Source organism: Lynx rufus, unplaced genomic scaffold (assembly GCF_022079265.1).
Source record: "Lynx rufus isolate CCGP_SWC_20201006 ecotype Redwood Valley unplaced genomic scaffold, mLynRuf1.p SCAF_13, whole genome shotgun sequence".
Taxonomy (NCBI): Eukaryota; Metazoa; Chordata; class Mammalia; order Carnivora; family Felidae; genus Lynx; species Lynx rufus.
The window spans coordinates 52279490-52302470 of record NW_025814827.1 but is presented as its reverse complement, the minus strand read 5'-3'; the positions used below and the strand labels follow the sequence as shown (position 1 = coordinate 52302470).

At 39.4% G+C, this 22981-nt stretch overlaps 2 protein-coding genes across 10 annotated transcripts in view; one reads left to right on the top strand and one right to left on the bottom strand.

Moving 5' to 3' along the window:
• The window catches only part of STRN3 (striatin 3), a 106464-nt gene extending 101356 nt beyond the window's left edge, over window positions 1-5108 (top strand). For 7 of the 9 annotated variants that reach the window (XM_047075569.1, XM_047075571.1, XM_047075572.1 and 4 more), the window contains 2 exons: window positions 3286-3372; window positions 3457-5108. In XM_047075569.1, the coding sequence (XP_046931525.1) occupies window positions 3286-3372; window positions 3457-3626 (257 nt within the window). In that variant the 3' untranslated portion in view covers window positions 3627-5108. Of the gene's footprint in view, window positions 1-3038; window positions 3136-3285; window positions 3373-3456 lie in introns of those variants that run through there. The other 2 variants (XR_006961321.1, XM_047075570.1) reach the window with 2 other exon arrangements.
• Window positions 5109-8661: 3553 nt separating this feature from the next.
• COCH (cochlin) lies at window positions 8662-21816 on the bottom strand. The gene is made up of 11 exons (XM_047074635.1): window positions 21783-21816; window positions 21646-21693; window positions 19425-19581; window positions 18193-18326; window positions 17625-17687; window positions 16439-16483; window positions 16205-16352; window positions 13073-13176; window positions 12128-12354; window positions 11442-11958; window positions 8662-8837 (listed from the first exon to the last, which is right to left on the bottom strand). Exons 1-11 carry the CDS (start codon window positions 21814-21816, stop codon window positions 8662-8664), a joined length of 1653 nt encoding a protein of 550 aa, XP_046930591.1.
• Window positions 21817-22981: the final 1165 nt, after the last annotated feature.

The window sequence follows — 22981 nt, the reverse complement described above, 5'->3', positions numbered from 1 at the left end:
TCTAGGAGAAGGTGTATAAGTGAGTAATATGGAGGAGTTGGAAACAGAAGATACTGAATTTGTTGTGGACTCATTCATTCACAATTTATTGAGTGTCTGCCATATCCTTGGCATAGTTTTCATTGCTTGGTGAACAAAACAAAATGTCTGGTCCTCTTAGAATTTATACCCTAGTGTTATATTGCTTACTGCAAGTGAGACATTGTTCTATTAGATTTACATATATTAACATGTTTGTTCCTCTTATAACTAACTGTAAAGTAGATATATTATTATTGTCTCCATTTTAGGTTTGATATAAAAGTCTTTTTTTTTTTTTTTAAGTTTTTTTCAACGTTTATTCATTTTTTTGGGACAGAGAGAGACAGAGCATGAACGGGGGAGGGGCAGAGAGAGAGGGAGACACAGAATCGGAAACAGGCTCCAGGCTCTGAGCCATCAGCCCAGAGCCCGACGCGGGGCTCGAACTCGTGGACCGCGAGATCGTGACCTGGCTGAAGTCGGACGCCTAACCGACTGCGCCACCCAGGCGCCCCGATATAAAAGTCTTAAAAGAAGTTATATAATTAGTTCATTGTTACACAGCAGAGAGAAATTAAAGGGTTGGGATTCACACTCATTCAGTTTGCTTCCGCAATCCACGTTTTTTTAATACCTGTTTTTGTCCCCATTTCTTAGCGGCCCATGATATTGATTGTCCAAGTCCAAGGGCTTAAGGTGCCAGGAAGGGGAGAACAGGTGACTGCATGTATCCTCTATTTGCCTCTGTTACAGAAGGAAAGAATTAATTTTGGTCAGCGAAGAGAGGTAGTAGCAGAGGCATGAGGCAAAAGTAAAATTGGTTAAATGTGAGAAGCTTTAAGTATATGTTGAGAAAGGAGGAATCCTAATTCTTGGGAGGTGTCAGAAGTTTTGTGACTTCTGTGGTTACCAGTGGAAGCCCAGCATTCAAATTGGTTTTGCATTCCACGTATTTGGGGAGAGGAAGGGTTGACTCTAAACTGACTCAGGTTTTCATAGTGAGGGTTAATTTAGTGCACAGGAGATAAACTGGGAAGATTATAGTACCCTTAAAGAAATGGGTATTTCTGCTGTTTGGATGAAAGAATTCTTTGTATTTAAGACATGTTAAATTTAGGAGATACAGGATCATTCTCAGGAAAGAAGTTAGCACTAGATCTGTGAGTTAAGAGTGACCATCATAGATTTGACTTTTTCAGAGAAGCTAATCTTGCTTAACCCCTAATTATTTGAGAGTATTGTCCTGGAAGCCAACAATTTCATACTTGGTTTTTTTATAGGCATATTGTGAGGAATGGATTCTAGAACTGATAGATGAATTGTGTTGGGCTAAGCAATTAAAGATAGTATGTTGAATGATTTTTCTGTAGTAGAGAAGAATCCCTAAAATTATTCTGTTAGTATTAGTGAAAAACCAACAGATGTCATTTGAAATGACGAGAGACTTAATTTTGTACTTAACTGATGACATGCTTAGTATTGCCAGAAAGTGATAGGACTTTTTATGTTTTTCAGAGTAACTTTTTGCACGTTTGATTATGTTGTGGTTTTATATTCAGGCCAGTAGCTGTAGCAAATAACAAAAGTAGATGTATTTCATATTCCAGTGTGGAATGTCATCAGAGGACCAGAAACATGGCAAATGATTGTAACTAGAATTCTAGAGAAAGCCTCTCATTAGGAGCAGCTCAAGCATTTGAATAGTAAAGACTCATTGCTGAGTGAAAGGGGAGGAAATTTTTTTAAGTATCTGTATTTGCTATTTTATTCTCTTCTTGGATAAATGAATTTATGATGCTGCTTTCTGTCTATCCAAAAGCATATACTGCCAGTGCGGAGGCTAATTCCCCTGCCCCCAAAGTATTTATGCAACACAACTTTGTACTCGTAACTTTTTTTTTTAATTTTAACTTGCCATTAAATCCCGTTTTCTTCCAAATCTTCATTGAAGATACTCATTAAATCCCGTTTTCCAGAACAGTGCTTTTGTTACTATCTGGGGAAATCCAGAATAATTTCTCTGATATACTCCCACCTCTCTCCCCTTTCTTGTTTCTAATGTACAAAATGATTAATATTTCAAAGGATAAATGAATTTGATAACAGTAGAATCTTTAGTTAGGAATATATCCCATAGTGATTTATTTATCAGGAACCCCATAAATGAAATACTCTTTACATTTCTTAATGAGAAAGATTCTTCCTGTTTTTTCCAGTTTACATGATCTTAAACCTTGGATGCAACCATACAGTCAATATGTTTTTCACTGTCTACCAGATACTGTCAGATTGTCACACAGATGCCTTTTTTAGGAGTAACTGGGAAAGTTCTGCCTTGGAATTAAAATTCTTTCAAAAAATTATTACAGGCATACCTCACAGATATTGTGGGTTCACACAACTGTATTAAAGCCCATTTTGCAGTAAAGTGAGTCAAATGAATTTTTTCATTTCCCAGTGCATATAAAAGTCATGTTTATACCTTACTGTTATCTCTTAAGTGTGCAATAGTATTATATCTAAAAAACCAATGTACCTGCCTTAATGAAAGAAAACTTTATTGCAAAAAAATTGCTAACCATTGCTGAGCTTTCACTAGGTTGTAAGCACCAATCATAGATGACCGTAACAGATATATTAATAATGAAAACGTTTGCATGCAGTATTGCAAGAATTCCCAAACTGACACAGGGACACAAAGTGAACAGTGTTATTGAAAATGGCGCCAGTAGATTTGTTCAATACAGGGTTGCCACAGATCTTCATTTTGTAAAATCACTGCAGTATCTGTGAAGCATAGTAAAACTAGGTATGCCTGTATACTGGGTGAACCTTGAAAACCTTTAAATGACAGAAGGCACACACAAAAAGCCACATGTTACGTGTATGATTTCATTTGTATGAAGCATCGAGAATAGGCTAAATCATAGAAAAGGTAGATTAGTGGTAACCAGGGACTTGGGGGAAGGGGAGAAATAGGGAGTGACTACTTAATGGGTACGGGTTTCCTTTTGCAGTGATGAAAATGTTCTGAACTGGATAATGGTGATGGTTGCATATCATTGCGAATGCTCTAAAAGCCACTGAATGGTACCTTCCCAAATGGTTAAAATGGTAAATTTTATGTTATGTGTATTTTACCACAATAAAAATATATTGCTATAGTGATTGTCTATTTTATGTTGATGCTGTGTTATGGTTTCTGATCTCTCAAGTTGGTAACTATTTGTGAAAACTTTATCTTCTGTGTTATGTTTTATTTAGGTAAAATGATCCATTCTATGGTAGCTCATTTGGATGCTGTTACAAGTCTAGCAGTAGATCCTAATGGAATCTATTTGATGTCTGGAAGTAAGTCTGAACTTACTATACTGCCACAAGCTTTATAAAAGAATCATTACCTAGTAACATACTTTATTTATTCTTTTATTACAGGCCATGACTGTTCTATTAGATTATGGAATTTGGACAGCAAGACATGTGTACAAGAAATAACAGCACATAGGAAGAAATTAGATGAATCAATTTATGATGTTGCTTTCCATCCATCAAAAGCATATATTGCCAGTGCAGGGGCTGATGCCCTTGCCAAAGTATTTGTGTGAATCGGCAAAAATCACATCGTCAACAACAGATTTGCTTGGACAGAAAGAGGGTCTGCATCACTGCCATCAACAAGGTTACTGATATGACACTACATGTGATCTGCCTGGAGAAGGCTATTCGAGGCAGGCATAAATTGGTGGAAATCACATCTTAATGTCAGGCTCATTAATTTAATTGTAATTACTGTATTTCGTGGGACAAATAAAAAGGACTCCATTATTTGTGGCCTGTACTGGATATGAACTGAGCGTATGTCTGTTTTTTAGGTATCTTTAAGCCAATGTGGAGTCTGATCTTAAAAAGACTTTTATTTTGGACTCTGTGTGCTGCCTTAGGGTTAGGAATGTGGTGCTCTTGTTGGGGGAAAGTGAGCTCCAAGAGTAGCTTTTTTTCATCTCTTAGTGATTTTCTGTTTATCAGTTGAATGCCACAGATTCCCTTTTAAACTTATTTTGCTTTAAAAAAAAAAAAAAGAAAATTTAACTTAAAATATTTTAGCATTAGTTGCACAAAATGTTTGGATAAAATTCTAGTTTTTATAAGTCTTTTTATATATTTAGCCTGTCACAACAGTGCTCAAGATTGTATTGAAGTTTTTCTGCATTATACAACCCTAAAACACAGAGATCTCACTGACCCGCTGCCGTGTAACCACACTTTTTCCTTCTTTTGCCTAATACAGCTCAGCTAAGTCCTTCCATAAAGATGCTAAATCACCTTCATCATCACATAATTGTCTTCATATAAACCAAGGACTATTAAGTGTATTAAAAATGAAACAGTGGGGTTTAGTACTCCAGATGAACTCTTTAAAAAAAAAAAATGAACTAATCTTGGCATCCTATCACTATGTGATATTTTGTACATCTTACTGTATTTACAAGTTTATTTATCAAGGATTATCCATCTTGCTAATAGCCTATTATTTATTTCACTTTTTGTTGGTCTTTATATCCTTTTATTAATGTGCTAAAGGAACCTGTATATCTATTTTGGAACTCTTTGAATAGTCTAAAATAGACTAAAAATGGAATATTTTATAGTTTAAGTTACAAACCAAGGTGATTTCCCCCAGATGCATATCTTGGTTTACCATGATTCCAAACAAAACTATCTTGTTTAAAAATATTTGGGGTAAAATTGTATTTGCATTACAAATAGGATACAAAAATAGTTGAATCAGGATACAGAAATCTGTGTTTGGACTAGTTATCCCATTTTATTTTTTCAGATGTGCTTAATTTTATGGTGTAACTAAAGATTTTGTTTGTGTAATGCATGATTAAGACAATAAAGTATTTTTTCTAGTCTTCCAAAAACTTTTCTGATCAGTTTGCGAGTTTTGATGAGTTTTGTAAGGTTTTTGTTTTACAAACTATGAATCAGCAAATTTTTAAGATTGTACCACATAGCAAACGTACAGCTGTTGAAAAATAATGTATATAAAATGCATATAATAAATATTAAATTGTGTACCTGTATGTTACTGTTGGCTACATTATTTTGTGTTGAATAATAAAGTGCAATACTTTACTCTCCATCATTAAACTAGGAAATGGAGATGATTTCTCAGTGAGTCCTTCATTTTTATGCTATTCTTTTAAACATGGTATTGCTTGAGACTCTAATAAGATTAGAACACTTAACAGTATTAATAACTTTCTAAGTACTTCACCCCATTTGGGAATTTAAAAAAATCTTCTACTGGTATAAGTTACATAGTTCACAACAGCGAAAGGAAAAGCAGAGATACAGTTTTCAATCATTTCCTTAGACATTCTATGCCTTTATTGAATCTGGATTTCAGTTCATAGTATTGTCATTCCTATCTAGCCTGTTTCCACAAAAAAGTTCAGAAAATAACTGCATTACATTACTCATTAGTTAAAAGTTGTCCCTATGAATAATATTAAGTGTTAGTGTCTCAAAACTTCTTTCTTCAACAAGGTAATATCTTTTTTCTTGGAAGGAAATTGCAAATGCAGTTAGGAGGTAACATTAAAGGGCACTTGGATGGCTCAGCTGGTTAAGTGTCCAACTCTTGACTTCAGCTCAGGTCATGATCTCATACTTGGTGAGTTCAAACCCCTCATCAGGGCCTGCATTGACAGCACAGAGCCTGCTTGGGATTCTGTCTCCCTCTCTTTCTGCCTCTCCCCCACTTGCTGTCTCGCTCTCAAAATTAAAAATTAAAAATTTTTTTTTCTTAAGTTCTATCCAAAAATTAGGGTGGCAAAATTCTATTTGGATGACTACTTGGTAAAAGAAATTACATTGTGTTTATATTGTGAACTTTTGTCTTCTGCCATAATCCAAGTGTGCATTTTAGTCATTACTGCTGAAACACTAAAAATTTTCAGAAATACTCCTAAAGTTTTTTTTGTTTTGTTTTTGATTTTCTGAAGATTCAACTTAACCAATTAAGGGGCATTTTTTCTTGTTTTTGGAAATTATAATTTTTCCAAAGCTAATATGGTTTCCGGCAGCAATTCCAAACCAGTGCATTACTGTTTAACTGAAATGTGATTATCATCGTTGCAGTGCATAAACATTCACCTCTGGGTATGTATTGAAACGGAAATGAATAAAAATTAAAACATATGTTTACTTTTCTCTACTTTGATCGTGTTTTTCTCTACAATATTAAACATTTGGAAGAGACTAAAGGATGCAAAAAGAAAGTCTTATTTTGTGTGTTTCCATTTGTGACTTCTGGGAAATTATTCATTTGACTATTAAATGGTGCTTTATAAAGCTTAATATTTTTATATACAAACTTCAGTATGTTGACTTTCTCAATATTTAATCATATTCTGCCTTTTTCATATTTTATTTTTGTGTACTTTTCTCACATTTCAAAGTAAGTTATCCACTAAAGACCAGCATCTCACTTAACACCTTTATTAAATGTTATAAATAGCATATTTGAAAAATAGGCATGCCTGCTAAAGTGTGCTTTACACTTTACTGCTTTTACAAAATAATTGATAGTAACTTAATAAAGGGGTCATTTCTGCTCTTAATGCTTTTTAAGTCAGAATGTTAGTTTCCCTGGTTACCTCAGATGACTCAGAACTTTGTCCTTTATAAAAATAAAAGCGTTTTAAAGGGGTACTGAGGGGGTGCCTGGGTGGCTCCGTTAAACATCCGACTTTTGATCTCAGCTCAAGTCTTGATCTCAGGGTCGTGAGTTCAAGTCCTGCATTGGGCTCTGCACTGGGCAGGAAGCCATAACTTTAAAAAAAAAAAAAAAAAAGACGATTGGAGGCTGGGTTTTCATTTGAGTTTAATTTTTCAAGGAGTGATACTCTCAGCCAAGAATTTGTGGTGTAAAAGTTTAAACCTATTTTATTTTATTTTTGAGAGCCAGAGAGGCAGCATGAGTGGGGGAGGAGCAAAGAGACAGGGAGACACAGAATCTGAAGCAGGCTCCAGGCTTTGAGCTGTCAGCACAGCCTGATGTGGAGCTTGAACTCACAGACCGCGGGTCATGACCTGAGCCAAAGTTGGCCGCTTAACTGACTGAGCCACCCAGGTGCCCCTGTTTAATTAAATGAAAATTCTTGTTACGTGGATATATGTGGCATTTTATAGGAAAGGGTCAGTTTATTATCTTCCCATACTTTGTCAAGTTTTTATGTAAAATTGTCCAAGGCAATTTCAGTTCTGCCTTTCTCATACATGCTGCTTGCATTGCTTTTACACACCTATAAAATCCCTGGACTCCAGAGATTTACTGGAGTATAAGTATTAATTGTAGACCATTTAACACTTATTTCAGGTCAACTTGTAAGTTGTTTCAGATAGGATCAGTGTGTGTGGGGAGGGAGCTAGGATGTACAGGTGGCTGAGGGGGAGGACAGGTTCTGCCTGTAGACAAGCGAGATGGGATGACAACACCTGTATCTGAAGGGAGAGCTCTATATTAAGGGCATTGTGATCCTTTTTCTTAGGAACTTAACTTTACAAGCATGTTTAAGTAAAAATGTTAATTACAAAACATTTTTGTTGAACTAAGTAAGAGCATCTCCTGCTGTTTAACTTGGTAGTGGCTGTGTATAATGCCTAAACAGTAGCCATTCAATAAACAATTGAATGAATAAATATAAAAATCTTAAGAAAAAATTCAGGTTGGTCTTTCTACATAAAGTACTGAATGTAGGATTTTTTACCATGTCCCAGGGAGCGAGGACTTGGAATAATAAAAGTAAAGCAGCTTAGAATAATAGTCACTAACAGTTTTATTGCTTGGTCAAACTACAATAATTTTTCCTGCAGTTCCATTTTCAATAAGTGATTTTCCTTAAAGCCAAATGTTTAAAGTGGTAAGTAAAAATTTACCAACATTTTTTTCAGTACATGGATGACTTTTAGAGTATAAGCCAAATATATCTATACACATATAAAATTAAGGATATAAATAGAAAAATATCAGACAATTCTATCTTATTCAGTGAGATAGTTCAGGTATGTTATTGTGAAAATACACTACAAAAGAAGCTTGATACTTCATTCCCTTCCATTTGATTCATAATTAAAACTTTTTATTAAGTAATAACTCTTATTGGTTTTAAGACAACATCCATTATGGGAAAAATGACTTACATATGAACTGAGTTAAAGAACTATTTAAGTTTCATTCTCTTTATATATTTAATACAGAATGATGAGAGAAGGAATGTTGCTTTTGTTCTCAGTATCAGATTCTTTTATTGAGCTATGGAATTTATGTCTCTGTACATTTAATACGCATTTTAGAATTCTTAAGATTCGGATCCACAATATCTCCTGTTTCCAGAGTTTATAAGGGTCATGATTATGAAGCCTCAGCAGAGTGTTTAATAATTCTAAATTGTAATTAGAAGGTAGTAGCTTTAAATGAATGCTTATTTGCTTGAAACAGCTGTTGGCATTTTTAATATAATAGTTTTGTATCTGGTCCTAGTATGCTATATAGTATTTCAGTATTAGGAGAAAATGACTTATACATTACATCCTCTTACACTTTTTCTTTCAGTTGTCAAAATGTTACCATTATTGCTGGGATTCCAAGAAATCTCTACAAATGCCTCTGATGACGTCGGAAACAATTGGTTCTAATCCTGTGAACTCTCTCGTGAAGAAAGCATGTGACTCCTTTGGTTTAGAGGCCATATCTTTCAGGTCATCCAAAGGTGCCCAAGCCACTCCAACAGAAAAGATGGTAATACCTACAATGAAAATATTTTTGCATGCATTAGAACCAAGCTGCAGCTTATACAGAAAACCAGACGTAATTATTTTTCATGACTCAGTTTACAGTTGGAGAGGAAGCTCTATAATGTCTGAAGGATTAAATCTCCTTCACCAAATGGTTAGCTAGGTTTAAACAGTCATGAGAATGGCTAAACAGTTGGGCCCAAACCAAAAGTTTGCCATCAGTATAACTTACCACATTGGCAAATAAATCACATGATCACTGACAAAAAGTTACGTGATGACCTGATAGATAACTTCTTAAAAAAATAAATAACTATAACATACTTAGTGAAATGGTGAAAACTGCCTGAGATTGGCAGGAGAATGGTCTGCCTGCTATCATCACTCCAGTTAATCATTAGACTGGAGGCCTAGCCAGTATAACAGAGTCTGGGATACATAAATGGAAGTTTTCTAAGGCTCTTGCATTGGAAATGGTGACTAGTCTTCTGAATAATGAGAACTTTGCAATTTTGATGTGTATGTTACATTGGCAAAATGACCAGTAGTCAGAAATTGTCAGTGTTAGGCGCTTGGGTGGCTCAGTTGGTTAAGTTTCCAGCTCTTGGTTTCAGCTCAGGTCATGATCTCACAGTTGTGGGATTGCCACCACCCCCCCATGCCTCTGCCCCTTCCCCACTCTGCTGTTAGCGTTGGGTGCTTTGGGATATCCTCCCTCCCTCCCTCTCCCCCCTTCCCCCCCCCCCCCACCTCCTGCTCAGGTGTGCACTCCTGTGCCCACATGCTCTCTAAAACTATACTTAAAACGCAAAAAAAGAAATGGTCAGTGTCTAACCCCAAAGCAAAAATCTGGTGAAAAAAACAACCAAAGAGAAAAGGGTCTGTGCAGCTGGAATAATTTCTTCTAGTTACACATTGAGGCATAACCTCTACATGCCCTTGCACCAGTAGGCGGCTTGTATTCCAACTACATTTTGGTTAAGGTGATAACTACACCAGTTTGATTTACCTCAATCCAACTGCAGTAGTTGTTTAGCACATTCTTAGTGTATCCTACCATCTTTCTTTTGAGTGAAATTTCCTATGTTTGGAGAGCTTCTGAAGTCACTTCTAGGACTTCATCCCCATTCTAATGGTATTCAGTGCTCAAAATTGTAAATACTTGAGATGTAAATAAAGCAGGTTTAGATTATGTAAAAGCTCCTTGAAACAATTTCTGATTTATTACCCCACTCAATACTCCCATCTCCTCCCCTGGCAAAAGAAAACAAAAAGTTTCCCCCCTCAGTTTTCCTCACTTGTAGACTGACTGAAGCTCAGATTGTAATTATATATTGGGTCAGAGCTAAACAATTAAAAAAGTTACGACCTAGCCTTGAAAACCTACCTGTATTCCGGCTTTTGTTAACTTGCACTTCACAATCTCTAAAGGATAATTTTCATGAAAATGGTGTGGCATAACCTCCTGAAGCTCAGCTAATTACATTGGGGAAATATATTTGATTTAATCTAGTTCAGTTAATTTAGCCTGAACCCCGTTAACCACAAATTAGTTCAGTAAGATACGTTTTTAAGAAGGATGATAGCAAACAGGTCTTCGATTTAGGTTAGCTACTGATGGATAAAACAAGCTAGATGTATATAAATAAGCCAACATATAGCTTAAGTTGCGCGGATGGGTTCTCTACCCTACTAAACAGCATTTCATCAATATAAAAGTATATAACAGTGGCTAATGTGTAAGAGGGAAAAAGTTAAGTCATGAGGAATTAAATAGGGAAAAGTGTGGAAAAGTATACAAAAATGCAAGGCCACTAATTCCCCTCTCCCAAGTTAGCGTTTTGTTTTTTGTTTTTTGTTTTTTTTATTAAGTATTATTGGACCACAATCACTCAGTTTTATCCCAGGAAAGGGAACGTCAGCTTTTTGTTGCCCTATTTGATCTCAGCAACACATTATGCTAATGTTTTCAGGAATGAGTCGCCTTTGCCAAAAGTAATATTAAGGTTGGGGTAAGGGAGAAAGAAGACCTTTTTATACTGTTTTATAACATCAGAGTGTGTTTTTATTATCTTAAAAAGAAAAGACTAAGAATCTAAAAAGGAAGTTTAGATGGAATAGAATTAAAGTCTACTGGGGACTCTAACATCTTAGAAAACTCATGCCAGACTCAAAACTACTTTTTAAAAAAGGATAAATTATCAAAGAGGTTCATGGTAAATTATGATAAATTGTGATTGGGTCGGGGGATATATTCCAAGTTTGGGCCCAACATAAGCACCTGTAACATGCTTCTTTGACACATGACATGGTTCTCATGGCACTTCTCCCAACAATACAGTGGTGAGGAGTGTGGACTCAGCCAGAATGCCTGGGTTTGAATACTGGCCTCACCACTTGCTAGCTGTGGTCTTGAGGAAATTTGTTGCCTTATCTGTAGAATGACATTCATAGGACTGGTTTGACACTTAAGTCAGTTAATATTGAGTAAAGCTCTTAGAACAATGATTGCCATTACATACGTGTTTGTTCAATAAAATAAATGCTTACATTTATATTTACAAAACTCACTGAACCCCTCCTCAGTTCCCTACTGACAAAGGACAAGAACTTACCTGCATCGTGTGCAGCAGCAGCAGGGCCTCGAACATCGTCATAGGACTGCCCGTCTGTGACAATTACCAGGAAGTTCTTGTTGGGGCTATCCCTCACAGGACCAAACACGTTTCTAACAGTGAAGGAAATGGCATCACCTGTAGCTGTTCCACCGCTCATGTAGCGAATGTTTCTGATAACAGCTAGGACATTCTCTTTGGTGCTGTAATCAGTGAAAGTGAATTCTGTGCGCTGATCATAGGTGAACTGCACAGCAGCAATCTTGGCACCGATGTCTGAGATTTCAAAAGTCTTGGCTATGTTGGAAACAAACTCAAGCATGAGGCGAAAATTACTGTCTCCAACACTGCTGGAACCATCAATTAGAAAGGCAATGTTCACTGAGTTATAGCAGGTCTTGCTGCACATCATTTGCTCATGAGTGCAGAGCTTCTGTACCAGAGGCTTTACATATTTCGTGGTGCCAAACCAGTTGGGCATGTGGTAAGAGAAGAAGCCATTGTTCCGACAGACAGCCTAATGGGGGAGACATAAATGGGATCAAAAAGTGTGTCTTCTTAAAAATGATAAAAACATTAAATCTTGAATGTTCAGAGTTAATCCAGATAAGGGCCAGTCAGCACTATGCCTGAAGGTCCAAAAACTGAGTAACTACCCTAACAGAAAAGATCCCTCACCTCCTTACCTTGTCAACAAATGCAACATCCTGAACCATCCCCAGTTCTTCAGGGATAGGCTTGGCCACAGAAACTATAAATACATTCACACCAAACTCTCTGGCCACAATGCCTGCTTCCTCAATGTCATCAGAAGGCCAGCCATCAATAAATACCACCACCACTTTGGGGATCCCTCTTCTTACTCCAGCGTCTGCTGTGAAGAATTTCTGGGCCGTATGCTTCAAGGCTTTTCCTAGATTTGAAGAAGAAGCAAGCTGGAGCAGCACCACTGCTCAAATGACATTTCTATTTCCCTGTACCAACTTGATGACACCAAAAGTTTAAGAATTTAACTTACATAGAACTTGGTTCTATAATAGATGCATCAGATGCAAAAGTTTAATTATCCATCAGATCTATTTTTTTTTTTTGTCTTCACAACCCACATTACTTCCCCCATCACCTCCCAGAAGCCTCATTTTTCCTTACCTTACATCAATCATCAGAAACACAACTGACTCCCACCACTGTACTTTTGCTATCTAGCCCCTTAGTGACTGATTACCTCTAAAGACTCAGAACAAGAAATGTCCCTTCAGAGGGTCTATAGTGCTAAGCTAGTTCTTTCTGCCACATCTGCATTTGTTAAACAAGTCTTTTGATCTTTGCTTCTTTTTAACTTGCTGAACACGTACTTCTCTAAAGTGGCATCTGTTCTATCCAATATAAGGATTATAAATCACGATACTTTTTTGGCTTGTTTTAAACAAGCAATATTAGTTAACCCTTTGGCATATTTTTCATTATAAATTGAGTATCTTAGATGATCAAGTACAAACCTAGCCAAGATTTCAGTGTCAAGAGGAAGAGTTTCACATCTGCTTAAATAAAATAGCCTAATACTGCTTTACATGTCTGACTGCTTCATAACCCTCTCCTGTGTTACATTCCAGGTGCCAAAGTCTACTTACCTGTATTGGAATTACCCCCTCTGAAACCTACTTCCTTTATGGCAAACAAAACATCTTTGGCTGATGTAAAGTTTTTCAAATAAAATTCTATTTTGGGATGTTCACTAAGTGGAAAAATAGGAAAAAAATGTTATCTAGAGAGAACTGGAAAGGCAAAACAAGCAACATTATAGAACTTAAAAAAAAGTAAATTGGCCAATGCCTAAGTTTCTTAATCCCATAGTGTACAGTCAACTAAAGTATTGCATCCTTACTTAAATTTCAAGGCATCTTGCAGAAATGTAACAAAAACAATTGCTACCTTGAGGGTTTATCTGGGTAATATGCTAAATTCGTATTACATGTATCATCTCATTTCATCCTAACTCTACACAGTGTAAACTACTCTCCCTACTATGTAAGCGAAGAAACTGAGGCTCACAGCATTTTGGTAGGTTGCCCAACAAAACACTGCTGCACTTTAAATTCAGGTTTGTCTGGCTCCAGAACACCTGAAATCAGGGTTAGCTGAAGGCACTGGGCTTAATGGAAATCTGCAGAGTAGGGCACCAGAGTATTGGAAGGTGACTGGGTGTGAGGCTAGGTCTGTTCCAGTGGGAGACCATGGAAACACTCAACAGTGTGGGTCTATTAACTCAGGCTTCTGGTTAGAAGAGGCAATTTTAAGGACACCGAGGCCAACGTTTTAAAAATGAGAAGATAACAAGAAAATGTATCAAGTATTACAATTTTGGATTTGTGTTATAAAAAATGATATTGACATACGCTGATCTTAAAATTATGTATATTGTAATATTTGGGACTTTCCATATTTAATAGTAAAAGGATTTCAACTCACTTTTATCACTACTCTACGTTTATTAGAGACCATGTTGAGTAAAACAGTTACACAACCATTTGTTGTGTTGGTTTTTAGATAAGTCAGTATTTCATAAGTGCAAAATTTTAAGATCTTAGTATTATCAATTGCCATTAAGTCAAGATTTTTGAGGTAAAAGTATAGCACTGACTGTACTTCTGCATATCTTTCTGTATATCTGGTGAGATGTTGGGCCACAAAATCAGATATTATGGGTAGATAACCTTTTCACATTAATGGTCACTTTGAACTATCCCAATTGTGATTTAGGAGATTTATTCTTAATTTTGCATCCTTAATGTTACATTGTTATTCTGCTTAAATATAAACTCTTTATATAGTTTATTCTGAGGCTCTTCCTAAAACAGGAAAACTATAGGGGTGCCTGGGTGGCTCAGTCGGTTAAGCGTCCAACTTCAGCTCAGGTCATGATCTCACAATCCGTGAGTTTGAACCCCGTGTCGGTCTCTGTGCTGTGAGTTCAGAGCCTGGAGCTTGATTTGGATTCTGTGTCTCCCTCTCTCTCTGCCCCTCCCCCACTCACACTCTGTCTCTATCAAAAAATGAATAAACGTTAAAAAAAATTTTTTTAATCGGTAAACTAGAAGTCTCAAAGTTTATAGAGAAGCTAGTCTTGTTTGATTCTACGAGATAGTGTAGCTGTCATCTTGAAAAAGAATTGGATACAAATAGCAAAGAAAAAAATGTAAGAAGAAAAGTACGAGTGGAATTTGTCCCCCCCCCCCACCCAGGATGTTAAAATGTACAATAAAGCTACAATTATCAGAGCATTGTAGAAAAGATGTAAGAATTGGCTTATAGATCAAGGAAACTGACTTGCTTAACTTGCATATAAAATTGGCATTACAAATCAATGAAATAAAGTCATCTGTTTTAAAGATATGGGACAAATAGTTAAATTATGTAGAAAACCAAAAAATTCTCATACCAAATTCTCATACCAAAAAAATTCTATTTAAGAACCAGTTGTAAAACATAACATAAGAATAAATGAAATAGAAATTAGTAGGTGTAGTACTGGTGACAGCAATTTAAACTGGGTCAACTTTCTAGAAAGCAATTAAACTTTGTATCTGAAACCTTAAAAATGTCAGAACCTTTTGACCCAATCTCACTTTTAGAAATCTAGTCTAATGAACTAATCAAAGATGGCACAAGGGTGACATAAGGATGTTAATCACAATGTAATGTCCGATGGTGAAAAAAATGGAAGAATAGTTAAACAGTCATGCAAAGGAACATTCTAAAACATCATCGATTTAGAGGATTTGTGGTGTAAAATGCTCAAAATACAAAGGGATGAAAAAACAGGACATAAAACATTTTTATAGTTTGAGCTTTTGAAAAAGAAACACATTATGCAGAAAGGGGTGAAGGATGGAAAAAGTGGTGGAAGGGGAATGCGAGATACAGGCTTCCAGTTATGAAATGAGAAAGCCAAGAGAATAAAAGGTACAGCATAAGGAATATCGTCAATGGCACTGTAACAGCATCTTATAGTGACAGATGGGAGCTACACTTGCAGGGAACATGGCATAATCCACAATGTTGAATCACTATGTCGTACACCTGAAACTAATGTAACATTGTGTGTCAACCATACTTCAATTACACACACACACACACACACACACACACACACACACAGAGACATGCACATGTACAAGCAAGTATTTTCTTAAAATACTGAAAGGGTATCAAACATTTTATAGTGATTATCTCGGGAGAGCATATTTGGGAAATTTGTTTTTCTTGTGCTTTATATGTTTTTCAAGGTATCTATAGTGAGCATATTATTTTCCTAAAAGCCATCAATATTATTTTTAAATGAATAAAATTAAAAAGATCAAGCTTCAGATCTGCACTCATGGAACTATGGGAAATGTTTAAAAGAATAATGACAGAATAGGGAAGAGAAACAGACCTATAATTTCTTCCTTCAGCAAAGAAGAATCAGGAATTGAGCAGAGTATATGTACAGAGGTAATTTGTACAGAGGTAATTTTGTTGTATGAACAACAAAACCTTTTTAGTCTACCTTCTGGTCATCAAATTCTCTAAATCTTTTTATTCCAAAAAGGAAGCACTTAGACCTACCCCGTCTGCTTAGGCAGTCTTACATCCTATATTTACAGTTCAGGGATTCAGACTATCCACAACTCTATGTGTTTATACTGTACTGAAATACATGTATCCACTAAAACGGCTGATCTTTTATCATCAAGTCTCTTTCCATTTTAACAAGTTGGTACCTGGCTTGAACAAGGCCCACGTGTGGTCCTTCTGTTCCAATTCCCAACATTAGAGCCACCTTGCCAACAAAATTCTTCTGTAGATTAAATCGGCGCTGCCCAATATTAAAACTTCCATCAATCAGAAATGCAATGTCTGCTTTACAGTCTGTGAAAACCCAAACATGTCTCTCCGTTAGCAGTTTCAAAGGGAGGGAAAATGTTATTTTCCCAAATGGATATGTGGACTCTTACCTTTATTGCCAGTTTTCTTTTCAGGTGTTTTCTTTAGTCGTTTACCTGAAACAAAGGAAGCAGTGGCATCAATAGGAAGACAGTTTCATAGCAAGAAGCAAGGTATCTATAGTGAGCATATTATTTTCCTAAAAGCCATCAATATTATTTTTAAATGAATAAAATTTCATAGCAAGAAGCAAGAAGCTTGTGACAAGGAGTGCCATTCTTAAAAACACTTGTTTTGTAAAAAAAATAATTTGTTCACAGCTTTTTGGACTGGGGAAGAAATGCCCCAACAAAGAAGTCAGGACTGTTGTAAGCCTTGCCACCAATTCAGGACTTGATATCTCAAACCCACAATTGAGGCAGGACCAGAAATGCCAAGAGTTAGATTCTAATGTTCTTAGTTTCTTTGACTTTAAAACTGCCACAATCTTAGGAAAGGAGATTCCTGGCCTTTGTTAAAATGGACACACATTGAATTCCTTTTATTCATATGACGAATGGAGCTAGGAAGTCACTTTGTCCAGTTTCTAGGCATGGTTTATTAGATCAGAAAGAAATAGTAGGACTTCAAGAGAATGTTTGGTAGCAGAGTTTATAATTGAAAATAGAAGGATAGGAATTTGAAATATAAAATGTTTCCTTATATAATGCACTAGTAAACTTAAGATATTTGTTTTGTGTTTCTTAATTTTTTTTAATTTTTGAGATAGGGCACGAGCAGGAGAGAGGGGCAGAGGGAGAGACAGAATCTTAAGCAAGGTCAATGCTTGGTGCAGAGCTCGACGCAAGGCTCGATCCTATAACCCCAGGATCATGACCTGACCTGAAATCAAGAGTCGGATGCTCAACTAACAGAGCTACCTAGGTGCCCTGGTTTTGTGTTTAACATCACTTTTTATTTTTTATTTATTTTTAACTTACTTATTTTTGAGAGAGAGAGAGCAAGCAGGGGAGGAGCAGAGAGAAAGGGACAGAGAGGACTTCCAAGAAGGCTCCACACTGTCAGTGCAGAGCCCAATGCAGGGCTCGAACCCACAAACTGTGAGATCATGACTTGAGCTGAAACCAAGAGCTGGATGCTTAACTAAGCCACGCAGGTGCCCCAACGTCAATTACTTTTTAAAGGAAAGCTATCAATAACACATTTATTTTTAACTTCTAAATGTTGTGCCAGGCTACTAGGAGATAGCTTCCATACCTGTTGATGGACGTGCTGTGGACACTGCTTGTCCTGTGGCCTCCTGGGTACCACTTTTACCTTCTGTTAAAATAAAGAGAAGACTATTTTTTCCTCTTCCTTCTTTACCATCAAAATATAATGAATCTAACTTAGGTGTCTATGGGATGATAAATGTAATCAAGTAATGGCAACTGCATGAGTAATTGCTTCATGCGAGTTTCAAAGACCAAAATGAATTCTTATCTATTAAGTTGTATTTTAAAAGGATCACCAAAAATGAATTCACATTCATTTTCATTCACTAGTTTTTTGATTTAGTGTTACTTGTAAGTGTCAGGGCATTCTGATCACAAGTTTCTACTGCAACCTTCTAACAGCAAGATTATCCTTCCTCCATTCAGCCAAGTTTGGCCTGAGTGGGCTTTGCTTGTCCAGGTCACTGATTCTAACCCAAAGTTGACTCTTTCAAGTCTTAATCACAGGCTTTTCTATCAAAGTCAAAGATGTTGGGCTAAGAACAGCAGAAAACTTTTTTGAGAGTCAGGCAATATTTACACAAAGGTAAAATCAATGTAATTGTACCTACTTGTCACTGTGAAAGAAGCAGACCATCTGGAAAGTGTTTGAGACTGAATGCCATTGGCAACTACTGAGGAATAGTTTTCTCGACCTGGTAGGCTATATATTCGTACAGGTCCCCCTGAGTTGCTGATTACTCCCCTGAAACACAGAAAAACAGCTGATATTCTACCCACACTTTTCCAGGGGTATCCGACTGACTTATAGTGCCATGTTACATCTATTGTTCTGATAATCAAGAAAATAGTTTATCAGGGAAGACATCTAAGGATGCTGTTGGCCTTTTTAAAAACGTGCTAACATAGGTACAACATCTGCCTGGGAAAAAATGGTTTTATGCTGTCAAACTTCTTAAATGTTGATAGGAACATACCTATAAGATCCCATTCCCTGCAGCTCGGAGATTCAGGGTTAAGAGCACCAAATAATTTTCTTAGTTTTCTAAGGTACTTTAACTACATGTCTTTGGACAACACACACACACACACACACACACACACACACACACACACACACACACAAAGTCTTGTAGGATAGCAGAATGTGTGATGAATACGGGATCTGGAAGCAGACCTGGCCTTTCATTTCCAGCTCTGGCACTTGCCTAACAATGATGACCGTGGGCAAGATCCTTGGCAACTGAGTTGTTTCTTCATCTATAAAATGGAATAAAATTGTACCCACCCTATACAATTCTCAAGTTCTCATGGAAGTTAAAACTATGTGTGGCACACAGTAAAAACTCACTAATATATTACATGATTAGGAATGTTCTAAAATCACAGGAATCTAGCTGCCAAGAAATAATACAATTTGTCATTAGTCAGAAAGCTTACTTTGTGTAGCTGGTGCTTCATGGATATCCAGGAAAACCTTAAAAATGTATCTATCAGGGCGCCTGGGTGGCTCAGTCGGTTAAGCGGCCGACTTCGGCTCAGGTCATGATCTCATGGTCCGTGAGTTCGAACCCCGCGTCGGGCTCTGTGCTGACAGCTCAGAGCCTGGAGCCTGTTTCAGATTCTGTGTCTCCCTCTCTCTGACCCTCCCCCATTCATGCTCTGTCTCTCTCTGTCTCAAAAATAAATAAACGTTAAAAAAAAAAGTTAAAAAAATGTATCTATCTTCTATGGCCAAAATTGGCACCAAAAGAAAGAAGATAGTGGGTCTGTCCATGTGGCTAAAGAGGGAAAGGAAATCATCACACTTGGATTTCTCTCCCCTTGGCATGTTTCAGCTTACCTGTGGATAGCTGCACCACATATGCTTGATACAGATGCATACACTATGTTCCCAAATACGGAGAATTCCTCAAGAGAGCAGCCCCCTGGGCAGAGGACATCTGCTTTCTCTTTCCTGATGTCCAGGCCTCGGGTAAAGCATGTGATAGCAATGGGAACTGAAGAGAAAGGAGGGAATGTAGTGACCATTCTTGGGACTTTGAGGGGGATGGGGAGGTGGAAACTAGGGTCTGAGGTTGAAGGTTTACCTCCCTAAGTTCTACACTTCTTAAGAATATTAACATATGTACCACACCATTCCAGATTTTAGCTAGCCAAAACCCAGATTTCCAATATAATCTAGTCCTCAACCACTCCAAAGCCTAATAGGAGAATTTTCTCAGTTCTTATGAGCTTGGGAATATATAACTGGGAATATATCAGAACTGGAAAATGACATTAGTCAGTCACCATTTATTAGTTCATTCTAGAAACGTAAAAATCTCACAGCGATAACTGTGGACACAGTTGCCTGAGCTAACGATATTATATCTGGGCCAAGCCTATGAGGAATATCTTCATAGACACATGCACAAACCTCTTCAAGTCTCATCCTTTGCTTTGGAAGACCATTTACACTAGTTTTCCTCCAACTGCAGTGTCTTAAAATTATCTCTTAAGTAGGCCAGTAAAAAGATGTTTCACTTTACAAAATGTCATTTAGCTCAATCGTTCATTTTACAGATGCAGAAATTAAAGCCATGGGGTTAATTTGCTCTAGGTCACACAGCTCAACTTCTGCAGAATCAGGGAAGGGAATCAGAATCAGGGAATCAGGGAAGTTAGTCCCTTTGGAATGAAGCATTTTTATCTGAACTGAACCTGCTTATTTCTGGTCAAAATCTGCCCAGAGAGATCTATCAGACAGTGAATGCATTTTTAGAAAACAGTGTCAATACTCTCAAGTTTTACACAGCCAACCCAACTAATAAGGAACTGAAGTTTGTACTACAAAAGATGTTAGGTAGACACAAGTTATTGGCAACATGTAACAAGATAATATAATACCACATGTTAACTCATCAATTTACTATAAATTTTAAGTTGAGAATAATGTTATTAAATACTCCTTTCCAAACACAAGAATATTGTGATTACCCAAACCTTTCTGAAACAGATGTTAATAAAAAACCAAAAAAGCACCTTTTCCCCAAGACAGTAATACTATCTGGTCATACTGCCCCTTTGAGTAGCCTGCCTCTAACAATGACCCTCTTCCCAAAGCTCTCTGTGCTGAGCTGCACCCTGGACTGTACATGTCCATGGAAGGGAAGGCAGGATGTCAGGTACAATCCTGACTCCTTAGCTGTGCAACACTAAAGATCGCGGTGCAAGTTAAAATCCTTACCAAAAACAATAGCCTCAAACCTATGCGCCCCATACCTGTTATCAAACAGCCTGAATCCTTCCTACCACTTTTGGTGTCATCAGAGGCTCTGCCTTTAGCTGCCAATGCTGACTTGAGTAAGGGAGTGAGTGAGTGAGTGAGTGAGTGAGTGTGTGGGTGTGTGTGTGTCTTACTTACCCTGATTCCTCCTTTCAGGAAAACAAAGGATAGATTTTGTAAAAAGAGTTTGCCTTTTATGTTGTAGAAAACACACACACCCATACTCGGACTTATACATGTGGAACAAACTGTTTTTAGACTCTCTCCAATATGAAATGGGTCTATAAATAGAGGTTATTCCTAGAAACCAGGGGTTCAAGCAAGGTGGGACATAGCATTTCTCTGTCCCTGTCAGCTCTCGCAGTCTTTAGTCGGGTCTGGGAGGCTTATCCCTGGCCTCAAACGCCGTGGACAACCCGGGACTAGTGTGCCTCTTGGTGGGACTCAACGAATACTCCCCCGCCTTGACCTTTGATGCCGAGGATCGCGTCGCCAGGTGCCTCCCGCGATGTGGCGAGTGGATTCCGGGAGGCTTCGTTCTCCGTGCCTTGGGGAAGAACGTCCCCATCGGATACCAGGGGCCCCCTCGCGCGGGAAAAATGAGTAAGCCCGCGTAGACAGGCTGTGGGAATGGATGCGGGTGCGCCAGACAGCCGCTCCAACCTTGGCGCCTTGAACCTTCCCTAGGGCCACAGTCCAGGGACTCGGTCTGGGCGCGCTTCTACCCGCCGGCCCCCAGCCCCTCCCACCGCCTGGACCGAGCCCTGCTTCCCTGACCCGTGAACACGTAACTCACCGGCTCCCTCGCTGCCCGCAGGTTCCGGCAGCAGCAGCAGACAGACACCTGCGAAGAGAACACAGCGCGAGGGATCGCCCCAGCCTCCACCCCGCTTGGTGCGAGGGGAAGGGGGTTGGGGAGGAGCGCGTACCCACCGAGGCAGAGAACGGGGATCCAGGCTGCAGACATGGTGGTCGAGGGGGCTGCTCGGTCCTGGGAGAGAGGGAAAATGCAAGGGAGGCTCTCGGGAAGGGAGACCCTTACGTCCCCACCACACTGGGCCGGCCCTCCCGTTAGAGATCCCGCACCCCTCGGAAACCCAGGGGCGGCGGAGGGCAGGGAGGAGACCTAAGAGGCCGCTGCCCCCGAGCTAGCGCTCTATCTGGAGGCGATGTTCTGGCTGCAAATCGAGCCAAATCCAGCATCGATGTGCAACCTCGGCCCGGAGGAGGGGGTGCGATATCAAGACAGAAAGAAGCTGGGCGCGACAAAGGAAAGACTCAGACAAGCAGGTGGCAGGGACCCGCACGCCCGCCGCCGGACGCCTAGGGATCCCCACCTGAGTCGGATCCGCCCGGCTGCGCCTGAGTGCGGAAAGCGCGGCTCCCGCCGCCGCTATAAAGGCCGGGCCGCGCGCATGAGCACTGTGCGGGGGGCGCGTGGGGAGGGGGCTGGGAGCCGGTCCCCCGGGGCCGGGCGGCGGCCGGCCAGCTCCGCCCTCACCCCCTGCCGGTCCCGGGGGGAGGCCCGCGCCCAGGCGCCTCCCCCCGCGGCGCGGACCTCGGCCACCCGGACGCCGCGTCCGTCCCTAGGGGAGGAGCGAAGGCCCGCGGCAGAGTCCCGGAGACCCCGCGGGACCCGGCGTCAGGGGTGTGGGAACGCGTGTAGGACAGCGGTGGGACCCGCGCCTGGGGACGCGCGCGGTGAGCCCGGGGTCCCCGGCGCCGGCCGCCCCGGCTGGACTGCGCTCCGGGCGGGGAGGCTGCCCGACGTGCGGGGCCGGCCTCACCCGGGCTGAGGAGGGATGGTCCCCCACTCGCGGTTCCCGACGGCGGAGCTGCGGCCCTCGCGGTGAACCCCGGCTCTGCTTTGGCCCAGGCGGCTGAGGTGACCCAGGGCCGCCGCCCGCCCAGGCCTTGCGCCCCCAGAGAGCTACCAGGCCCACGCGGCCTCAGAACCAAACTTTCCAACTTCGTGCTCGCGTGGAAACGGAGTTCCTACTTCTAAAGCAAACGCACCCTAGGTTTGGCAAACGCGTCCCTCGTATTTTTAGAAACCCTGTCAACTGATTGGTTATTCTTTCGACCATAGGGATCCAGCAGCCTTCCGACTTGGTTTCTGCTGGAATCGGATT